This window comes from Festucalex cinctus, chromosome 11, assembly GCF_051991245.1.
Source record: "Festucalex cinctus isolate MCC-2025b chromosome 11, RoL_Fcin_1.0, whole genome shotgun sequence".
Classification (NCBI taxonomy): Eukaryota; Metazoa; Chordata; class Actinopteri; order Syngnathiformes; family Syngnathidae; genus Festucalex; species Festucalex cinctus.
Window position 1 is genome coordinate 18,747,194 of NC_135421.1, and position 15,274 is coordinate 18,762,467.

General features: G+C 41.5%; 1 protein-coding gene across 5 annotated transcripts in view; it reads left to right on the forward strand.

Annotated features, from left to right (window-relative positions):
* The window catches only part of myo1b (myosin IB), a 59,759-nt gene that overhangs the window by 31,740 nt on the left and 12,745 nt on the right, over positions 1-15,274 (forward strand). For all 5 annotated transcript variants that reach the window (XM_077536809.1, XM_077536806.1, XM_077536808.1 and 2 more), the window contains exons 8-19: positions 2,224-2,322; positions 3,984-4,087; positions 4,562-4,709; positions 6,051-6,169; positions 6,571-6,657; positions 7,396-7,461; positions 9,559-9,663; positions 10,324-10,386; positions 10,710-10,910; positions 11,448-11,674; positions 11,765-11,965; positions 13,486-13,579. In XM_077536809.1, the coding sequence (XP_077392935.1) occupies positions 2,224-2,322; positions 3,984-4,087; positions 4,562-4,709; positions 6,051-6,169; positions 6,571-6,657; positions 7,396-7,461; positions 9,559-9,663; positions 10,324-10,386; positions 10,710-10,910; positions 11,448-11,674; positions 11,765-11,965; positions 13,486-13,579 (1,514 nt within the window). The remainder of the gene's footprint in view (positions 1-2,223; positions 2,323-3,983; positions 4,088-4,561; positions 4,710-6,050; positions 6,170-6,570; positions 6,658-7,395; positions 7,462-9,558; positions 9,664-10,323; positions 10,387-10,709; positions 10,911-11,447; positions 11,675-11,764; positions 11,966-13,485; positions 13,580-15,274) is intronic.

The window sequence follows — 15,274 nt, forward strand, 5'->3', positions numbered from 1 at the left end:
TGCCAAGGAAATGGCGTCCTCCTCAGGAGGAAGCACTGGCATGGGCGGGGTGGATGGTCGCGGCATGGGCAGGGCAGGTGGTCCCGGCCCCCCCGTAAGTGCGGGAGGGTGACGGTCCTGCAGAAGAGATCTCACCTCTGCCAGCTCAGCCTGAAGGTGCCCAACCTCCGAAGCAAGTCGTCGCTGCGCCGCCCTCTTCCTGGGGGGGGCATGTACAGCAGAGGACACACCGAGACGTTTCCGGCGCCTCTGTTGGGAGGACGACAGATGACCCAGTGGACTGGGGTCACTGACACCAGGACTGCAGGCCCGGCCATCCCCGGCACGGTCAGAGACAAGACACCTCGGGCAGCGATCGTCCAGGACATCGGAGGCCTCAAAGAGGATACCACAGTCCACGCAGCAATGGGAGTCCTCCATTGTGAGCACAAAGAGGCCCAAACAGCGATGAGCGGGAAGCTGAGGGAAGGGGGCGTGAGCGCCACCTGCACAGCAGACCTACACCGAGCAGCCGACGCGTGAGTCGGGGCAAACAGTAAGCCGGTAAAACAGCGATAAGCCGAGGGAAGGGGGCGCGAACGCCACCTGCACAGCAGACGCACACCGAGCAGCCGACGGAGGGCGGGGGCAGACAGCCAGTTGTCAACAGTAGCAGTAAGCTGAGGGAAGGCGCGCGAACGCCACCTGCGCAGCAGACGCACACGGAGCGGCCGACGGTCGGGAGGGGCAGACAGCAGTCGCGAAAGCGGCGACAAGCTGAGAGAAGGGGCGCGAACGCCACCTGCACAGCAGACGCACACCGAGCAGCCGACGGAGGGCGGGGGCAGACAGCCAGTTGTCAACAGTAGCAGTAAGCTGAGGGAAGGCGCGCGAACGCCACCTGCGCAGCAGACGCACACGGAGCGGCCGACGGTCGGGAGGGGCAGACAGCAGTCGCGAAAGCGGCGACAAGCTGAGAGAAGGGGCGCGAACGCCACCTGCACAGCTCAAGCCAGGTGCGCACCGCAGGCGGGACACGCACAAAAAGTAAGACAAACAATCGGGCGAAGCGCGACGCCGTAAGCTGGGAGCGGGAACGCTGACGCTGCTCTCACCAGCAAAGGCACAAAAAGAAAAGCAACAACCAAACGGCAACACCGTCGGAGAGAAGCGCTAACGCTGCCAAAGCCAGCGGAGGAAAAATTAGGTAAACCACGAGCCGTGGTAGCCAGGGCGCTAACGCGAGGCTAGCCACACAAAAAAAACTCAAAACACCGCAGTAAACGCGGAAATTAGTCAATAACCTTACCCCACGGGAGGTTAGAATACGCGACCACGTCGGGTCACAAACGAAGGAAAGAAAAAACACCGTCGCCGCAGCCTTTGGAGGGCGAACTACGCAGCTCCGACCGATCCGGTCACAAGGCTCCAAGCGGCGCGGTCAAGAGGATAAATACAAATCCCAATTCTTACACTCTTCGAAAATGTGTCGTATGCATACGCCACGCGAGAAGAAAAGAGGAAACGAACCTTGGGTGACACCGGAACTTATACCCTTCTAGGGTCACCCAGGGGTCACAGGTGACTAATTTGGTATGCATTACTCGAACTGCGCATGCGCGAAAGGAACATTCAGTGCTTAAAGCACCGCCTTCTGGCGGTCGGGAGGGACGAAATAGAACTCAAATCCGCCATCTTGGAGCCTGCCCGGTGTCCGCTGTGTCGTCAAGCAGGACACCACTTCTGCTTGTGAACCACCTGAGTCACAAAGGACGCCTTATTTGAATTGAATAGGGTCCAAGCAAAACATCCTATCAGGGCTAAAAATGACTTGAATTGAACCTCATATACATTTTGGATCATGTCTAACCAGAGAAAGGGAATGAATGCTCTCATCCTGCGGGGCAGCTGCCCGTCCGTTCTCTGTACGATAGTCTTTAATTAAATCAGGCTCACTCTAATGCGGTGAGCAGATGACCGGTTCCCTTTTAATCATGGACTGTTCACACGTAGCCTACTGTAACTGGGAGCCCGACTTAGAATACTGATGTGCTTTCTTACACGAAAAATGTGCACATAAACAGGAAAATGATTACAAACATTGCCTTGGTCGCCATAACAACCGGGCGACATGGTTTGAAATTGAGAAACTGTACAAGACGGTCCCTCCACACCCTTCCAAGCATGTTTTAGTCTCAATTGTTTTGTTTTTCCATCTTTTTTTTTTTTTTTTTTTTTTCCAAGATCTGCTGGAGAAGTCCCGTGTGGTGAAACAGCCTCGAGGAGAGAGGAACTTCCACATCTTTTATCAGCTCTTGTCCGGAGCCTCTGACGATACGCTCAGTAGGTTTTCAGCACACTTCACATTATATTGGACAATGCTTGGAGTCGTACGTTATATGCGTTGCACGCTTTTAATGACCCCACATAAATGGAAGAAATGTGCACAACAATACGCGGGAAAGAATTAATACAACTCAAATGATGCCTTTGGTTAGCCAGATGTTATTTTCAGAGTCAACCCAAGTCTGTAATTTTGGGTTCCTCTTTTCATTAGTTTATTTTGCATGTCAGACGGCAATGATGTGTGTCCTCATTACTAAGTTTGGACGTAGAAGTAACATAGATTGACCAAGATGTGGCGTGAGCATTGGCAGCCATAGTGCAGCTGGACAAACACTCGCAGGGACGCATTAATGGCACCATCTTCCTGCTTAACAAAACACGGCGGAGAACAAAGGGAAGCTGTGAAACCTGTTCCTTGTATTTGCTTTTGCGCGGATAGAGGGCATTGTTTTTTGTGTCCCACACAGGATAAGAACATAATGGCCATTGACTCCTCCAGAGCGTGCGCACACACATCAGAGAAGGCTTGATTTAGTTAGTTAGTTAGCACAGCCACTGATACAATCCTTAGTGAGTTCTTACCAGGGTTGTTATAGTTTTGGAATTTTTCATTTTGAGTATTTTTAAATTTAATTAGTTTTCAGGGTAGATGTTAGTTTTTATTATTTTTGATTATTTAATACATGCTTCGTTGTAGTTTAGTTTTACTTGGTTTCAGTTGGGTTTTTTTGTGTGTTTTTTTTTTGTATTGTTGCAATATTTAAAAAAAAAAAAAAAAAAAAAAACACTGGGAGCGACGTCATCTGAAGGTGCTTTTCTATTGGCTGCTGCTAGATGACGTCACTTCTGTGTGACACACTTTCAAGCGTCCTTTTTACGGTTAATATCAAAATGAACCTACTTAAAATTGCATTTAAAATTATCCCCAAAGACTCATGCATTAAATTAATTACCAAAGACTAAAACGGACATTTTTGCTATAATTATATTTAGTTTGTTTTGTAAACATAAAATGTTGTTTCAGTTAGTTATAATTTTTTTAAAAGCATTTTTGTTTTTTCGTTAACATTTTTTTTTATTTTAGTTTTTTCGTTAGTTTTAGTTAACTAAAATAACCTTGTTTCCTTCTAGACAAATACTTTTTTTTTTTTTTTTTTTTTTTTTTTTTGTAGTGTATAGTGCTGTTTTAAGACGGCCAATTTTCTCTTTCTGAATAATGTCCAGTCTGCCAACATTGAGTGCGAGTTCACCCGTATTATATCTTGACATGGTTAAGTCATTTCTTGAAGGAATAGAGAGCTGGGGATTTTATTCAAGTGGCTGTCGGCTATTTTTGACACTCAACCTTGACTTTCTGAATAATAATTCACTGCGGCTTGACTTGACAAATTGCTCCAGGACATATTCGGTGTCTGCCAGGTTAATTAGACGTCAGGTTATTTTTTTTAGTACCGGTAACTTGTCAATCTCATCTTTGCATGGTGAGCTAAATGCATGTTTGGCATATTAAGAGATGGTTTTTTTTTGTTTTTGTTTTTTTTGGTCAAGCTGTTTTTTATTGTTATTAATAATTGAACATCATGCTAATATTGCAAGTCAAGTCACTTAAATATGAATGTGTCTAGCTCAATGTCAGCTGTGATTTTCCAACTCAACAGAAAAACTGAAGCTGGACCGGGACTTCAGCAAGTACAACTACTTAAGTCTTGATTCTGCTGTGGTAAACGGGATCGATGACGCCACAAGCTTTAGGACGGTCAAAGTGAGTACAACTTAATCATGTTTCAAGTGGCATTGCAGAAATATTTCTCTGTGCTTTCCTGTATGAGAACTGGCAAAGATTGTACTCTGGGTTAAGGCGGCGTGATTTCTTCTTATCTTGAAATAACAGCCTCGCGGTAAAGATGGCGAAAAACCCTTAACTGGCTTCTTCCCGCAGGCTGTCAACTTGTGAATATTTAACTGAACCTCATCCTGGAAGTGAGCTAAAACTGGGCATGATTCAGAATCAAGGAACGTGAAGACAGAATGTGGCCAAATTAATTCATGTTCATTTGCTCTCATATAAATTTGTATTTTTCCATCTAGTCAAAGCATTCAATCTAACTTGGTCGCATGTTGTTGATACGATGTGGCAGACATCATCATGATGATGAAATTATAGCCCGCCTTCTGTTCTGTTTCGCAGTGCTTAAAAGCCTTCCTAATCAGACTAATTTTATTTTCCCATCCCCAGAATGCGATGCAGATTGTGGGCTTCATGGAGGACGAGATGCAGTCGGTGCTGGAGCTGGTGGCAGCTGTCCTGAAGCTTGGCAACATCGAGTTCAAGCCGGAATCCCGATGTAACGGCACAGACGAGAGCCGCGTCAAAGATAAAAACGGTACGGGTTAATGGCCGTTAACAGCATGGTGTGAATTGGGAAAATGTCCGCTGCTTTTTTTTTTTTTTTCCTGCTGTTTGATCATTTGCAATCATTTCCCTGCTGTTAAGCCACTGCCCCCTATTGGCTAAATATAGTTGTCACATGATTTCTGGTCGCTAAATGCATTTACCGTATGCATTTGATATGCGTTATCACCGGCACAGCTGGTTTCCTGTAATGTTGCGTTTACATATTTCTGTCTTTGAGAAAAGATCATCCATTTTGCGTTTCTGGTCATTAAAAAAAAATGTTTTTGTTGACTAAATCCAATTGGATTTTTGCAGTAACCACCACATGGCGTTTCGGGAGGGGGAACACATTGATAATTAACTCATTTGCTCCCAAAAACATATAAATATGTTCTATTTTAAATGTTTTAAGTATCCCAAAGACGTATTTATACGTTTTTGTTTGTTTCTTTGTTTTTTATGCTATAGCAGGGGTAGGGAACCCTGGTCCTCGAGAGCCACTGTCACGCCTGTTTTCCATGTCTCCCTCCAACAAAGCTGACTCGTTATTGTCATCATTATCATCAGCAAGCTCTGTAGAAGCCTGATAACGATCCAGTTCATCAAATCAGCTGTATTGGTGGAGGGAAGCTGATTTCCCCAAAATTCTAAGCAGATTTGTCAATAATGAAGAAGTTTCGCTATATTCTAATGCTAATTGCTTTTTTTTTTTTGTTTATTTTGTGCAATTTAGCCTGCATTTTTTTTTTTTTAACAGTAATGTGCCTTTTATAAAACTTAGAAATGTTTGAGCAGTGAGAATGTTTAAACAAAAGAGATATGTGAGAAAATGTAAATGCCTCAATGACAAAAGTGTATAAACTGTGTGGTGAGGGGTTTTCGAGCCTTAAGACATTTATCATAAACATACAAACAAACCTAAAGCTAACTACTTTGCGTATTTCATTTATTGCGGGTATTTTTTGGAAGCTAACCCCAGCGAAAAATGAGGGAACACTGTATTCTATTCCTTTATTACATGTAGATTAAATTTGTTTTCACTGATGCACTGCATAAATTCAAACAATGTCGATGCATCGGAGTGACCAACCACAGAGTTGCTTTGAATGGAAAATACAAATAAATGATCTATATCTGCAAAAAATGCCTGAGCACAAGCATATCAGAGGGTGCAATCAGTGGCTGATAAACAAGCTGACATTCTTTTCCAAACCAGCTTCTTGTCCAGGAGCAAACTGAAGGGGAAAAAAAAGAAAACTACTTTGACTTGAAAGTCACTGTTTTGCTCCTAATGCTTGCATGGCTGTTTGTCATTTTGTCTGATGTGCAGATTTGAAAGAGATGTGTGAACTGCTGGGGATCGAACAGGCGGTGCTGGAAAGGGCATTCAGCTACCGCACTGTTGAGGCAAAAGTGGAGAAGGTGTCGACTACCTTGAACGTGGCCCAGGTAAGAGCGAAAGGTTATACAGTACATTGAATAGCGAAAGTGAAAGTAAGACGTGTCCCATTTGTGTTATTCACACACGAACTCGCTCACTCGTCCATGTTTCACGAGCTGCCACCTCTCATCCATGTCAATGTTACATGCAAAGCTTTCAATTATAGATGAGGAGTATTCCTCTTGGAAATTCATTTGTGGGTCAAATTTGAGGTCACTGGGTTCACGACAGTTACTTGTGCACATAGTCTGGATTTGATAAAGCTGCTGTATTAAAATAAAATGTACTTATTTTGTTAAAACCGCTGCTTACAGTTAGCATGGGATGATATCCAGTTATTTGTATTCAGAAAGTTTGTTTTTAATTTCTGTAATGTATTGATTTTTATTTTTTGTTTTATTTTTTGCAGGCCTACTATGCCCGAGATGCCCTTGCCAAAAATCTCTACAGCCGTTTGTTTAGCTGGCTCGTTACGAGGATCAATGAAAGCATAAAAGTACGAAATGCCCATAATATGATGTGATTTTTATATTGTTGCTGTCTGGTGGAAAACCTGCGTAGTTAATTTCAAATTTTTCCACAAATTGATACTATTCGTCTGTCCAGATGTTATCTAGATATCGAATAGCTTGAATAAACAACGTTTTTTGTTGTATTTATTCTGTAATGCTTAATTTTAAAGAGTAAAAAGTTAATATTTTGCCTAGAATTAATTTGATACCTTCTTTATTGTTCATGTACAATTAATACTTTTAAGAATACATTTTGCCACTTGCTGTCGACTGAAAATGACATCGCAGGTGCTCAGGTAATGACCAATCATGGCTCAGTTTGCTTATGTCACATGACCAAACCCAGAAAAAAAGTGAGCCGTGATTGGTCGTTACCCATTTCCTGAGCACTTGGGATGTCATTTTCAGTCGGTAGCAAGTGGCAAAATTTGTTTTTAACTCATTCACTGCCACTGACGGAAAAAGACGTCATATGATGCATTTTTGCTGGGCTGGCAGAGAATGTGTTAAATTAGTGATTGAATATGATCATCCTGTGTTATTTATATACATTGGTACATTTTAGCGATATAAGCTATAATAGCAACTTGAATTCTGTGGTGTTTGGTAATTTTTTTGGAGATTCTGCCCGACAGCGACCATATATTAAATGCTGCATGAGGGCTGCTTCTGCACCACTTGCCCTCTCAAATTCAAATATTGACCAAATTGTCCGCCTGCAGGCACAAACGAAAACCCACCACAAGGTCATGGGCGTTCTGGACATCTACGGCTTTGAGATATTCGAGGTAGGAAAACTGAAACCTTTCTGTTTTCCTGTTCGTCTGTCTGTCTGTCTGCGTGTCTGTGTCTCATGAGGACAGAATCTGACTACGCATCCATTTGATCAGCTTTAAAAGGATTTTGCCCCAGGCTGTTTGTGTGACTGTGTGTGAGTGGCGACATACCTGTGTGAGGAGCTTATCGCCACAACTGTGGGCTGATAAAAGCATATTCATATTGGATTAGTTCAGCTTTACTGCACTCAGGGAGTAAAATCCTCTTCCGCCTCACGTTGATTTCAACACTAATATCGTCATAGCGCAGTAAAACAAACTGACCTTGAAGACTCTGATCAATACATACTTCCTCATGTACATGTGTACATGTAAAATTATGGAGGTCGTCGACATACGACATTTCAAGATTACGAAAAGTGTATGACAATAAGCATAAGGCGGCACACTCTAATTGCCATTTCTTTGAGTTTTTGACATTTATGGTTCTTCTTACAAATGTTTACTGTGAACTCAATTAACTGAATTAACACCATCGAAATGAAGAACTGTTTGAAATTCTGCAACTTAAAACTATCCTCAGCTGACATTTAATTGTAGTTTGCTTGACTTTCTTGCGTCCTATAGTATGGGGGCGGGAATTCATAAGCTTTAGCTTCTTCCCGCTAGCCCTTTTTCTTTTCAGGTATCTTACATGCTGTAATTGTATGATGAAATGTTCAATTGTCACAATGTTGTCCGAAAGGAAAAATGAACTGTCTGTGTGAGAGATGCTGAATGGTCTTTATGAGTAAAATCCGTAAGAAGTATTATTCACCTTGTTGCATGTATGCCCCCAAACCCCTCATTCATGACGTTCATGTGTTTGTCGTGCCACTGCTCATTCCACTTCACTCACTCTCAAGCCATTCCTTCTCCTCTTGACTGTTGTCTTGCGTCTTGGTCACCAGAATGCAGTAAGTAACACCAGCCTGCTGTTTGCTGTGCTTGACGCATGCGCTGATCCTCCTAATTCTGCTGCTCCACTTAAAAAAAAAAAGATATATATATATAATAATAATAATAATAATAATAAAATTCAGGGGCTCCCGGTGTGCAGTGCAGCCACGTGGCTGTCCAGATGCAAAAGGCAACTTTTGCATCAGCTGAGACTTGACATCCACTGTGTTTTTTGCAGTTTTGCTCTTTTTTTTGGGGGGGGGGGGTATCAAAGTGACATTTCCTTTGTTTATCGGAACTGGTTGAACAAATCATGTGGAGGAGAACTTGAGTTTCAGCTGAATGACTATTTTGGAACGTGTGTGAAACCTTTGAAGCTAAAATAGGCAAATAGTGGCGTACTTGTTTGTTTAAATGAATTATGACAGAAATTTGTGAGGGGTTTTTGGACAGCTCCCATTTCAGCCTTGTGTCTGCTGCCACTTGCCTTGCTTTGCTATTGAATGTGCAAGTGAGTTTTTTTTTGTTTTGTTTGTTTTTTAGCGGTGAAGGTGACTGCGGTTTCTCGTTTAAAGGGAAATGGGTCTTTAAATGAGAAGCAGATTAGGTTTTTCTTTTTTTCTTTGCTTTGTGTTCCCATTTCCTTGTCAATGAGAAACCTTGCCGTGTCCTTCGCTAAACACGCTTCTAACCACCTTATTGCTGTAACAACTCAGTAATGTCTAACCCAACACGCAGCACAAATTAGGCCATCTGCCAGGAAGTATGACGCTCCCCGCAATGGGTCATAATTGGCGGCACTTCTAATTGCCTGTAAATGTTTAACACGCATTTAGGAGTGGTTACTTACAATATGTGGATTATTTATCGTAAGGGCCCATCTGCTTATACCAGGATGTTTAATTGTCGTCGTAGTTCATTGTTTATGTTGCGTAGATGTAGAATCTGCTAATAATAGAAGAAAAATAGCTTGTATATTGTAAACTAACAAATGTAACAAATGCTTTTCTAATTGGGCTATTGCACAGATTCAGCTAATTTATCATCATCATCTTGTATATTAAGGACCGCCTTTTAGTTGAGCAAAAAACAAAACCTTCCAAATGATAGCCACCAAGCAACGTTGGGACTTGTCAAGTTAAATGACTTTTTTTGTGCCTGCTCCTACAGGACAACAGCTTTGAGCAGTTCATAATCAACTATTGCAACGAGAAGCTGCAGCAGATCTTCATCGAGCTAACCCTGCGTGAGGAGCAGGAAGAGTACATCAGAGAGGCAAGTTTGTGTATCTATTTATTCACAAAATGGTTTGAGGGTGGGGGGCGCTCAATAGTCACTATCACTTTATCACATTTATGTTAGCGGGCTTCGTTCAACGCGCCCATGTATTTTTTTTCTGTTGCCGTCAAGATGTGCTTGTTTCCAAAGCAGCTGAATGTGTGCGAGCGGGTGACCCCTGAACTCCTTTCCCTATTCTGGCCACTTTCCAGTGTACAGCATGGGAAAATACCACAAGGCCCGTCGACAGGAGAGAGTCGCGCCAATCAGAAAAAGGCGCTGATGTCCCATCAGTATAAGCCCCGCCTTCTTTGCACCCAACCCCCCTCCAAATGTCTGTCACATTGCTTACATCAACTGTTCCCAGCCCATTTGTTGCTGTGATTTAGGGCTCCGCATAGTTTATATTTTTGTGAAAGTTTCTTTTTTTTAAAGCGAGCTTTGTGAGTTGCGTGGAAATATGTGATGTCGTCCCTGCAGTAACAATGCAGCAGTGCGAGATCCCCCCGGAAAAAAAAAGACATTTGTTTACAGATGTAACGGAAAACGGAGTCCAGAGAGGGTGTTCTGAGGAATGTTCCTTTTGTGACTGTCATCAAACCATCACTTTTGTTCTTTATTGCCGAGCTATTTGACCTTAATTTCCTTTTGTTGCAGGGCATTGAGTGGACCAACATTGAATATTTCAACAATGCCATTATCTGTGACCTCATTGAGAACGTAAGTCAGATTCTCACGCAGGGAAAAAAAAATAAAAATCTCGTCTGGTATTGTAATGAAAAATAGCCGTTTAAGTTTCAGCACTTTTTAGTTCTCTCTCGCTACCTCTGTCTCGCTATCTATCTCTAAAGGTCCATCTCTATATCTCTATATCTATTTATCTCTCTCTGTCTCTCTACCTATCTCTATCGCTCTCTCTCTCGCTCTCTCTCTCACTCTCTCTCTCGCTCTATCTCTCTCTCTCTATCTCTATCTCTATCTCTTGAATTCTTTTAAAAATTGAATCATGCCAAATGCCTCGTTTCATGTCTTGACACCGCCAGAACCAAAATGGCATCATGGCGATGTTAGACGAGGAGTGCCTGCGTCCCGGGACGGTGACGGACGAGACCTTCCTGGACAAACTCAACACGGTCTGCGCTGAGCACCAGCACTTTGAGAGCCGTCTTAGCAAGAATTCAAAGTTCCTCAACGACCACAGCTTGCCTCACAGTTGCTTCCGCATCCAGCACTATGCCGGAAAGGTACCGTACCCGATGGGAATCTTTTCCACGTGTAGTTGCTTTTTCAAGTGATATAAAGCAGGATGATTTAGTTGGCATATTGTAAACTTACTATGCATGCTCAGCCCGAGGTGTCAGAAACATTTACATGACAGATCACATGAAAGTATCAGTTACCCTCATTTATGACTCATAAATGTAGAATAAAAGAAAAGTAAGACTTCTCACAAGATTCTTTTTCCTTCGAAATTTACTGAATAAAATCCAAATTTACATGCGTAAATTCAAACTGTAGGGTCAAAGACATATGCCCTTTTAATTAATTTATTTATTTGTATATATTGGATTAATTAATTACATTTTAAAAATCTAGCATAAAAAAAATTATAAACGTATAACTACGTCTTTGGGACACTCAAAACAGCTAAAATAGAACGTATTTATACGTTTTTTGGGAGCAAATGAGTTAAAAGCATCAAATGGTATATATCTTGCGTTAAACCCTTGCACGCAAGTATTTTCCGCAATGGGTAAATGATTCCTCCCCCTTGTGTTAAGGTGCTGTACTGCGTTGAAGGCTTTGTGGACAAGAACAACGACCTCCTCTACCGAGACTTGTCCCAAGCCATGTACAAGGCCAACCACAGTCTGATTAAACAGCTGTTCCCCGAGGGCAACCCAGCCAAAGTCAACCTCAAGAGGCCACCGACTGCCGGCTTCCAGTTCAAAGCGTCAGTGGGCACTCTGATGAAGAACCTGCAGACCAAGAACCCCAACTACATCCGGTACCTCCTCAATACTTTCTTCTCCGGACTCTTCTTGATCTCATTGGTCAAACTTGTGATTACGGTAAATACTTGCCATTTTTTTGTCAGGTGCATCAAGCCCAATGACAAGAAGGCGGCGCACATCTTCACGGAATCTCTTGTTTGCCATCAAGTGCGCTACTTGGGCCTGATGGAGAACGTCCGCGTGAGGAGAGCCGGCTACGCCTTCCGGCAAGCGTACGGGCCCTGCCTGGAGCGCTACAAAATGCTCTGCAAACGCACCTGGCCGCATTGGAGAGGGCCTGCTAGGTAATGGTCATGTTTATTCACTGGCAGCAGGTGGAGAAGGGGGGTGGGCAATTAACCGGGACCTCTGCAAGAAACCCCTCTGAGGCTTTGAGTGAAAATCTGCAGCAGTGGACTTTAAATAGTCGGTGAGCTTACAGCGAGTCCCAGCGGAAAGACTGCGTGACCAGTGCTAATAGTCTGCTGTTGGAGTGGTCAGCTCCCAGGTGGGATTTGTGCAGCTGTGAGACTGTGAATCTGGTTATGCTCTTATAATGGCGCATAATGTTTTCCTGCAAAATAAATCGTTTTAGGATGGCATGCACATTATTTACTTGCTGATTATACAGCATTTCATTTGAGATTTTTTTTTTTTTTATCTAGTTCTGTATATCGGTGAAGCTCAAAGTATGGTGAGACACCCACTCCCTCTGGTGGTACATGAGAGTAGTGCCCGAGGATTAATTGGCAGGCCGATTGTAGCTCTTTTAAAATCACCAAAATCGGATGAGTGTTTTGGGGGGGGGGTTTCTCTCTCTTCCCATTAACACTTTAAAACATAAGGCCAGAATAATGATATTCAAACATGACGGGGGGGAATGAAGAAAAAAACAGCCATTTTTGGCAAATTTTTCCTTTCTTTTGTCAAATGAAACTTGTTTTAACAATGAAAATTGTTAAAGGACAAAAAATTATTGCATAACAGTCAAATATTCTGCCTCTAATCTATTACTCGCTGTGGCAACTGACAGGGACTAAGCTGAAAGTCGAACAACATTGTTGTTAGCGTTAGGGGGACCCACAAAGAAGTAATTTTTATTCATTATATTTTTTATTATATTTTATTTTCACAAATATTTAATATTCATTTAAACATTTACCGGTACATACAAATTTTATTTTAACATTTATGTGCAGTACATTTGTGTTCAAAGTTCAAATTCTGTTTAATTATGAAAAAAAAGAAGAAGAATTATATATACACATATATATATAAATTAATTTTTTTTTATTAAGCCTTCTACACTGCTGACATAATGTTGAGTTATGGTGGTAGTAATTTGATAAGCCACGTTTTTTTTTTTTTTTTTTTTTCTCCTTAGGTATAAAACTATTGTCCTTTATAATAAAAGTTCATAAAGTTATCTGAATAATTTAATAAAATTAGCTATCGCAATGGTGACATGTTTATAATATTGTGGCTAAAGAGAATATTATTTTATCAAATATTTTCTCAGTCCAGTTAAAGTAACCTGCATATTTCATCGGGCCTCACTTGGCGCCCTCACGTAAGAACATATATTATGCCGCATACTTCACTGATGCAACGTTCCCCTTCTCCACCACAGCATGTGGAGGCATTTTATCCTTATCAGTGTTTTACCTTCAATATCAAGCAGAACTTTTGCTGGTAAATCACATTCCTATCTTGGTGTACACTAACCCTTGTTTGTTGCTGTTTAATTGTAATACAGTATATTCACTCGTTGTTTATGAGCAATGAGCTTTTAAAAAACATTTTTTTTCTTTTTTCCGCCCTATAGGGAGGGAGTCGAAGTCCTAATGTCAGATCTTCAGGTTCCCGCTGAAGAATTCTCCTACGGTCGCTCTAAAATCTTCATCAGGAATCCACGAACGGTAAAAAGCCGCAGCACAAGCAGAAAGCACCGCTTGCAACCCTTGTGGGATTTTGCGTGTTATGTTTTGCCGTGTGTGCTTGAATGTCAAAAGGTTGTTCTCGGTTGTTTTCACATAGTGTTTGTGAAGGCGTCCATGGTGGCGTTCCGGCCCCACTACTTGACGTATTGCCTTCAACCTAAACACATGCTTCCATTTAGGCGTCCCGTCTTATTGCATGGGAAACGAGCTTCTTGAATCAGCACTTGGAGGCTCTTTAACTGCTCAAGCATGTGGCATTTCCCGGCTTTTTTGCTCTCCAGCAAAATACTTGGAAAAAGGGGTGTTTTAAAGGAATCACTTCAACAGCGTGTTTGTATTTTTTTGTGCCGTATTCATCTTTAGATTTGATTGTAAGAAGATTATTCTTTGTCAAAGCCTGCCCCCATGGCTTCTGTATATTACTGTTAATGTTGAAAAAGAAACATGGCTGTATACATACATATATTGAAATCAAGACCTAGGATCATACAGTATGCCTTCTAGGGGTGTTAAAAAAAATCGATTCGGCAATATATCGCGATACTACATCGCGCAATTCTCGAATCGATTCAATAGGCGGCCGAATCGATTTTTAAACTTCCATTTTTAATGGAAAAATATTCAACAAAACGTCTTACTTCGGTTTAGGGTTCACACCTTAAGCATAGAAGATGTTATTTTAATGGAACATTAAGCCTTAATATTTTATTTCAATGCTGTTGAACATGAAAGAGATGACAACCTGCATAAAATTGAAGTTTCAGATAAATAAATAATACATTTTCATACAAATCTTAGACTGTACAAGTTTACTCATTAGTATTTTCTAAATTTGAATTTAAAAAAATCGCAACAATCGACTTATAAATTCGTATCGGGATTAATCGGTATTGAATCGAATCGTGACCTGTGAATCGTGATACAAATCGAATCGTCAGATACTAGGCAATTCACACCCCTAATGCCTTCTGGTGAAAAGACAATAAATGTAGGTATTTGATGTCTGCTGAAGATAAGTGGATAGTTTTTTTTTTTTTGTTTTTTTTTAAGCGGCATCCTGTTGGACTTTGTTCCTGATATCACTGAATCAACATTTGCTCAGAGATAAACATTGCTTTCCGCATCATGAAGATGGTAAAAGACATTGCACTTTGCAACCTGAATGTCAACACCTTAAAAGTCCCTGTGTCGTGAAAACAATACGAAAAGCAGCATAATGCTTCACGGCCACACTTTTAGCTTGACACCGTTGTCAGTCTTTGCACATGCCCTCCAACTAGCTTCAAACGTGCGTCTTGTCATTTACTGAGCTCATTAAAAAGCATTTAAAGTCATTAAATGGGTTTTGCATAAATTAAGGCCTTTAAATGGCGTTAAAACAATAAACATTAGATATGATGTCCGAAGGCATAATTTTTTTTTTCCCATACGATTGATGTAAAAACATTATTGTTCATGCTTTTTTTTTTTTTTTAACACACAAAGTTACTGTAGCACAATTTGCAATAATATATGCGATTTATTCGTGGGGACTGGTGACTAGTGTTGTAATTTACAATGAACAAAATGGCATGGAGTCCATGTTTTCATGTTGCAAATAGCAATTGCTCTAGTGTGAATTTGAAAAGAAAGAAACAACGTCCAACAAGAAACACTAATGATATCTAGTGGCAG